A 7,605-nucleotide genomic window follows, 5' to 3' on the forward strand; every position below is an offset into this window, starting at 1 on the left:
TTTATTTATTTGAGAGAGAGAATGAGAGACAGAGAGCACGAGAGGGAAGAGGGTCAGAGGGAGAAGCAGACCCCCCGCTGAGCAGGGAGCCCGATGCGGGACTCGATCCTGGGACTTCAGGATCATGACCTGAGCTGAAGGCAGTCGCCTAACCGACTGAGCCACCCAGGCGCCCTAATTTCTGATAAATTTTGTGTCTTTCTTCCTTCAGCAACCGTTTAGTCCCTTTGTATGGCAACAACTATAAAATTGCCCAGAAGATAGAATTCAATTGACTTTCTGCTCCTTCCGATTCTTATAATTAGCATCTCCTGTTCACTACCACCTAGGTATGAGAGGTTCCAATTCTGCATACCAAGAGCCATTCCTATCCCAGGCACACATGACCACTGCCAGCACTTTTGTTTCAACTCAACACTGACTATAAACTGGCAGCAGATTTGTTTTCTTCTCTGGGATGGGACCATGAACAGACCTTCTCCTCTGACACACTTCACTACAACCAAGGGGAGAGGGACATGATTTTTTTCTTCCCCCCCAAACCTTAGCCTCATATTTTTACCTACCTGGCTTCACCAGAGTGTGCCAGACCAAAGTCTTGTGTCTTTTGTCAGTGACGTTAAGTACAATTGGTTCCTCCATCTTCCCAGCATAGACTTTAGAGAATACCTGGATTTCTCCAGGACTCCTGTAGGATAATTTCAACTCCTAGAGGAAACATACCACTTGACTTAAAGTATCAGGAGGTTGCGAGTGGGGTGAAAAGACCTGTTTGCCTGCAGTGAACTGGCCACTGAAATATACTCCGTTTCCTATATAGTCTCATGGCTAAATGAGGGAAAAACAGAGGTAGAATGGTCAACAATCTTTTAAGTTTACAATTTTAGGAAATAGTATTATTCCATGGAAGGAAAGATAGCCCAGCTCTTATCAGGATATGGTTCAGAGAATAGTCACCTGAGCTACTGACCCTCCACTGGTCTTCCATTTTTTTTTCATGTATACAAAATATTTTGAAACCCAAGTTAAATTTGAGTAGATTCAAATTCTACTGACCTTGGGCATTATTTCCAGATGAGGTGAACTGGACACAATATAACGGGAACCAAAATTCAGGGGATCCACTGGGGGTGAGGTCTGCAGACGCACACCATGAAACTTAGCTTCTTCATCATCTATTGCCTGAGGAAGAAGAAAAGAAGCAAATCTGGCGCCTGGGTGGCTCAGTTGGTTAAGCGACTGCCTTCAGCTCAGGTCATGATCCTGGAGTCCCGGGATCGAGTCCCGCATCGGGCTCCCCGCTCAGCGGGGAGTCTGCTTCTCCCTCTCTCGCTCCCCGCTCTTGTGCTCTCTCTCTCTCTCAAATAAATAAATAAAATCTTTAAAAAAAAAAGAAAGAAAGAAAAGAAGCAAATCAGGAAGCATAGCTAAAAGTAAATAAGCAAAAATATATATATATAAGTATATATATTTATATATATATATATATATCAATAGGCCTCTGGACGTGAGGGGATGTATTTTTTTTTTTTATATTTTATTTTTGAGTAATCTCTATACCCAGTGTGGGGCTCAAACTCACAACCCTGAGATCCACAGTTGCATGCTCCTCTGACTGAGCCAGGCAGGCCCCATACATAGAGGGATGTATTAATAAAATTTTACTGGTGGTTATCTTAGAGCTAGGGATTTCTTTCTTTTTCTTTTTCTTGTTTTTTCTTCTTAGAGGTAGAGAGATGGGGGAGGGGCAGAGGGAGACTCAGAGAGAATCTTAAGCAGGCTCCACACTCAGCAGACAGCCCAACTCTGGGCTCCATCTCAAGACCCTGAGATCATGACCTGAGCCGACATCAAAGGTCAGACGCCTAACCAACTGAGCCACCCGGGCATTCCCCAAGGGATTTTTTTTATCACAAATCTCTGTATGGTATGATTTTTTTTTTGTATAATGTGGCAGGGATTGTCTGAGTGCGCCTCAAATCTGGGAACAAAGTGGCTTCCTTCTTCTTGCCCCGGGAGGGGACCATCCCTGTCTGCAGCTGCATCTATAAGGGATGGAGGTAGAGACGACTTCCCTCCATCGTGAGGCTGCTGCCCCGTGAGGTTCTCTTCCACCTGCACACCAGCAAGCAACACAGCAGTGATACCACCCCAGAGACCCAGAAGCAGAGCAAAGGAGCCCTCAGAACTATCTAAGGAGCCGCCAAAGACACAGAATGGAACTCAAATGACAAAATAATAATAGCATTTGAAAAGTCTCAGCTACAGCTCAATAGAGACTTTACGGAATCAACGAGCAAGAATCGCTGTCAAAAACAATTACATTAGGGCGCCTGGGTGGCTCAGTTGGTTAAGCGACTGCCTTCGGCTCAGGTCATGATCCTGGAGTCCCTGGATCGAGTCCCGCATCGGGCTCCCTGCTCGGCGGGGAGTCTGCTTCTCCCTCTGACCCTCCCCCCTCTCATGTGCTCTCTCTCTCAAATAAATAAATAAAATCTTTAAAAAAAAAAAACAATTACAGTAGATGGTGTCATTATTCCAGTTAGTAAATACTTTTGGTGGGTAGTGATCAGGAGAGGGCAGGAAGGGGAAAGAGAAGCTGGTGATGTTATACTTCTCCATATGGGTACTGGATACATGGTGTGTCCACTGTGAAAATTAGGGAGCAATACATTTATCTGCATATTTGATTTAAGTTAAAAGAAATCCGTAGATCCATTTGAAGGAAAGGATGTCCGATGCTGGAACATGAGCTGGACCCGGAAGTTCAAGTGGAAGAAAAATTTCAAGTTGTATGGAGAAGGAAATGAAACCATGGTGGGGTAGAGGCAGGGGAGGGAGGCGGCAGGTTCTCAAGGAGTCACTACACACACACTAGTAAAGAGCAGCACCTCCAGAGGGATAAAGAGAAAAGGACAGAGGGAAGACAATAATGTGCCATGCCATCTCTGATGAAGAATTATTTTAGGGGTGTCTGGCTGCCTCCATTACTACAGCATGCGACTTGATCTCGGGGTGGTGAGTCCGAGCCCCACGTTGGTGATAGACATTACTTTAAAAAACTCTTTGGGGTGCCTGGGTGGCTCAGTCGTTAAGCGTCTGCCTTCGGCTCAGGTCATGATCCCGGGGTCCTGGGATCGAGCCCCGCATCGGGCTCCCTGCTCCGCGGGAAGCCTGCTTCTCCCTCTCCTACTCCCCCTGCTTGTGTTCCCGCTCCCGCTGTGTCTCTCTCTGTCAAATAAATAGATAAAATCCTTAAAAAAATAAATAAATCTTTAAAAAAATTATTTTAAATGAGGAGATATATTTAACTGAAATTATAATAATAAGAGATTGGAACTTAAACAACCAAATACATCAGTATAACAGTGATAGGTTATCATTGAGAGCAGATTTCTGCAGATAGTGGGACAGACTCCTGTACTTAGCTTGTCGTATGGGTTGAACCTGATTCCCTTTACCTTTCTTATTTTTTATAGCACGTGTCATATCACATATATTTTTCCTGTACCACAAGCATTTCCATCTTCCAAACAACCTTTGGTAGTCCTGCTTTTGTCTGTTTTGTCCACTGATGCATCCCCAGCCACTAAAATAGTGTTTGGAATAGGTAAAGCACAGAATATTTTTGATTGGATCAATGGATTTCCATGGAGCAGCACTGTTGAGTAGAAATATAACGCAAGCCCCAAGTGTAATTTCAAATTTTCTAGCAGCTGCATTTTTAAAAAAAAAAGCAAAAAGCAGCAGATGAAAGTACTATTACTAATATATTTATGAAATATTTCATATAACCGCACAAATTATCCTTTAAATATGTAATCAATATAATTAACATGTATATACTTGCATTATATTCTATCTTCAAAATCTTTGTGTATTAAAAAAAAATTTATTGCATATCTTAAATTTATAGCACCTCTAAACCGAAGGACTCAACAGCCAGGCATGGCATCTGGCTACCATACTGCATTGTGCAGCTCATCACACAAGCAGGGAAAATTCTCTGGGCAACCAGCGATATTTTGAGTTTAAGTTGCGTTTTCAAGTGGAGAAAAGGTTTCTCCACTCTTCTTCCCCTCCGAAGAGAGGAAGACAGACCACATTTCATTCCTTCTGTCAACATTTCATGAGTGTCTACAACAGGCCTTACACTGTGCTTTTAACTAACTTGTGATTAAGAGGAAGTGGTCCCTCCCATGTACAATGTTTACAATCAACAAAAATACAGACAATAAGCAAATAAAGAGATTTATGAGGCCAATGGAGGGAAGGAAGAGGGTGCGATGATGGTACTAGAGCCAAATGATGCCATGGACGAAGGAGATGACTTGGTTTATGTCCCAAGTGTAGTAAGGATTCATGGAAGAGTCTTGGCCAAGAAGAGGTGCGATTATTTATGTTTGTAAAAGATCTCCCTGTTGCCAGATAAAAAGCAGAAGCTACATGGACAATAATGGAACCAGTGGAAGAAGTCTGAAGGCCTGAGTCATATTTCCAGCAGAAGTCAGCGGAGGAGCGCTCCATCACCAGCAGTGGCGAAGAGACAATGAAACTGGCTCGAGGCACATTATGAAAGCAAACTCTGAAAGCAAAGAGAGCTGGACTTGAGCATCTCCTTACTTATTTACTGTCTGTTGCTCTGTAGGTTGCAAGCTCCAAAAGATTTCATAGACTATTACGAAAGCAAAACTCACTGGGCTGGAGGATACACTGGATGAGGAAAGGAAATGAAACAGAGAGATGGAAGGGGCGCCTGGGTGGCTCAGTCGTTGAGCGTCTGCCTTCGGCTCAGGTCATGGTCTCAGGGTACTGGGATCGAGCCCCGCATCGGGCTCCCTGCTCCGCGGGAAGCCTGCTTCTCCCTCTCCCACTCCCCCTGCTTGTGTTCCCTCTCTCACTGTGTCTCTCTCTGTCAGATAAATAAATAAAATCTTAAAAAAAAAAAAGAAACAGAGAGATGGAAGATAAACTCTAGATCTGGGATCAAATGACTTAGCGGAACTTGGTTTTATATCCTCCATGGAGAAGACAGTTGAAAGAGCAGGGCAGTTTTGGGGAAGATGAGGAGGTTAATACATGAGGTAGGTATGCTGATGGGCAGTCAAGTGGGCACATTAAGTCGGCAGTTCACAGCTGGAGCTCTGGAGAGTCCAGGACAGGGATACAGATTTAGGAATCCTCTCCTTCAGTGGGATTTGGTGACAGGCCTGAGAACAGTCACTAAGACCATCAGTGAGTTTGGGAGATGGGGGGTTTCAGAGAAAGCACCTGCAGAAGTGAAGACCTGGAAGAGGGACCAGAATGGTTAACTAGGAGATTGGGGAAATAGGATGTGAAGGAATAATAGAGAGGATTGTTATCAAGGAAGGGTGAGGCCAACAGCACAACATGCTGTCAGACATCAGGGAAGAATCATCCAATGGAGATTTTGAACAGAGCCATCTGAGGAAGTGGAGGTACACTAACCCAGTGAGAGGCATCTGAGGGCAGAGTGAGCCCTGAGGAAGGTACAGACCAGGCGGTCCATAAAGACTGATGATCCATTCACCAAAACACAGAAGAGAGAAATGGACACTAAGAGGGGAAGGAAAGCATCTCTCTAATATGGTAGCTATGGTCGATCTGGGGTTGCTGATGGGGATGCGAGTCCAGGGTGGGACACACTCACTGAGATGAGGGTAGGTCCTTCCGGGTGTGGTGTCCTCCTGGGAAAGGCCAGAGGGAAATGGGTCCAGGACACTTCTCAAACCCTGGCCTTATGCAAGTAGGGGGCAGTCTTATCACTGCAGGAGGGGGCGTGAGGGTGGAGGAGGAGTGAAGCTGGCACAGAATTAGACTTACAAAGTTGATGGCAGGAAAATGAAGTCACTTCTGTTTCATTGTTTCTACTGAATCAGTAAAGTAGGAGCAAATGATCCTATGAGATTTGGGGTCCAGGAAGGAAGAAAAAGCAGGATGGGCCAGCCTGTGTCCAGAACAAAAAGAAGATCCCATACGACTTTTTTGGGGTTTTGGTGCTGGTTTTTTGTCCCCGTGTACCCCAGGAACGGTCATCTTTAGCATCGAGATTAAAATATTTTCTTTTGTATTTTAAATACCCACAGTTACTCACAACCCTAATGACCACCAGGCATTCACCTGTCTCTGCTTGGGCTGTAGGAGAATTAACCAATTGGTCAGAAAATCAAATGATCTTCCCCTGTAAAGTCTCCACCAAGGCTGGTACTTTATCTAGGAAGGCAAGGGCTCTAGAGCTTCAAGGGCCACCATGTCTGCTTCAGCACTAACCCAGGAAAGATTGGGGGACTCTGAGCCTTTACAAAGGCATTAGAGGGAGATGCCACGGCACAAGAGGAGGATGATTCCAGAGGGGGTGTGTGTGTGTGTGTATTTAATTTAGATACTATTAATTTCAAATCTACAATGAAATCTCTGCATTACTCCTTCTGCCATTCCCCATAAGTCTCGTCCCCTGTTTTCTTTCTCCTTAAAAGCCAGAAAAGACAGCTCCATTTTTAGCAGAACTGAATTCCTATTGCAGATCCTTGCATATGGCTCAAGAGTCAGCACCTACAGATTGAACTCATGGAGGGTGAGTCATGCTTCTATCAATGAAAGCCGTGCATTGACTTTTCTGTTCAATATAGAAACAGAATGTCGAAGGTGATAGGCTGACAGTGTAATTCTCCTATCTTCTCCAAAATCTGCCAGCCTTACCTTCATTAACAAGGAGTCGCTGGGGATAAGGTACAAGTGAAATTTAGTATCTTCAGGGTGGAAGTGATAATAGATCAGGACCGTGGAAGTGATGGGGACCGAAACACCGGTTCCACTGGCGATTCTCAGCAGGATCCCCATCAGAGAGAAGCTGGGGTTTTCCAGGACTGCACAGAAAGGCTTCACTCGGGCTGGCGGCTCTAGGACCATCCCCTCATCCTTAAAATGGGCAACTTGGAACCAAGAGATATTGACCTCATTTGCTGTAGGACAACCACAAAGACGATCAGACAGTGTTCCCCACCATCCCCATGGCCTCCCCTCTCCCCTCCTTACCTGGGAGGGAGATGATGTGGGGGAGGGGGATTTCAGCGATGACCCCCTTGGGCTCCACGGAGACCTCACACAAAGGGCCTGCCACCATCCACTGCTCCTCGTGCTGTAACTTCAGGTCCAGATGCTGACCCCAAGAATCGAACGCAATCCTCATGGTCACTGCTTGCTGTTACCAAGAAGCCAAGGTGTGTCGCTGGCCATAGATAGAAGCCAGCCATGGGGAAGTGGACGCTGAAAGGAGCCAGAGTGAGAGTCATGCTGGGAGAAAACCAGGACTTTGATTTAAAGAACAAAAGTGCAGAGGGATGTGGAGCTTGGAGTGGAGCAAGGTTCAAGACCCATCCGTGACTTTCACTACGTTAGAAAACTCTAGGGAGTTAATTAAACTCTCCGAGCCCTGGGGCACCTGGGTGGCTCAGTCAGTTAAGTGTCTGCCTTCAGCTCAGGTCGTGATCCCAGGGTCCTGGGATCGAGCCCCGCATCCGGCTCCCTGCTCAGCGGGAAGCCTGCGTCTCCCTCTCCCACTCCCCCTGCTTGTGTTCCCTCTCT

General features: G+C 45.6%; 1 protein-coding gene across 1 annotated transcript; it reads right to left on the reverse strand.

Annotated features, from left to right (window-relative positions):
* Nucleotides 1-182: 182 nt before the first annotated feature.
* Nucleotides 183-7,547, reverse strand: CARD8 (caspase recruitment domain family member 8). Its single transcript, XM_081809470.1, has 4 exons — nt 7,057-7,547; nt 6,721-6,983; nt 1,057-1,182; nt 183-708 (listed from the first exon to the last, which is right to left on the reverse strand). The coding sequence occupies exons 1-4, from the start codon at nt 7,208-7,210 to the stop codon at nt 559-561; spliced, it is 693 nt and encodes a 230-aa protein (XP_081665596.1). The 5' UTR covers nt 7,211-7,547; the 3' UTR covers nt 183-558.
* Nucleotides 7,548-7,605: the final 58 nt, after the last annotated feature.

This window comes from Leptonychotes weddellii, unplaced genomic scaffold (assembly GCF_054177405.1).
Source record: "Leptonychotes weddellii isolate Sample4059 unplaced genomic scaffold, ASM5417740v2 HiC_scaffold_10178, whole genome shotgun sequence".
Classification (NCBI taxonomy): domain Eukaryota; kingdom Metazoa; phylum Chordata; class Mammalia; order Carnivora; family Phocidae; genus Leptonychotes; species Leptonychotes weddellii.

Coding starts and splice junctions, on each gene's coding strand:
- CARD8 (XM_081809470.1), bottom strand. CDS start 7,210: ATGAGGATTGCGTTCGATTCTTGGGGTCAGCATCTGGACCTGAAGTTA. Junction 1,183..6,720: donor GCGACTCCTTGTTAATGAAG/GTAAGGCTGGCA, acceptor CTTCTTCCTCAG/GCAATAGATGATGAAGAAGC. Junction 709..1,056: donor ATCTGGAAATAATGCCCAAG/GTCAGTAGAATT, acceptor TGTTTCCTCTAG/GAGTTGAAATTATCCTACAG.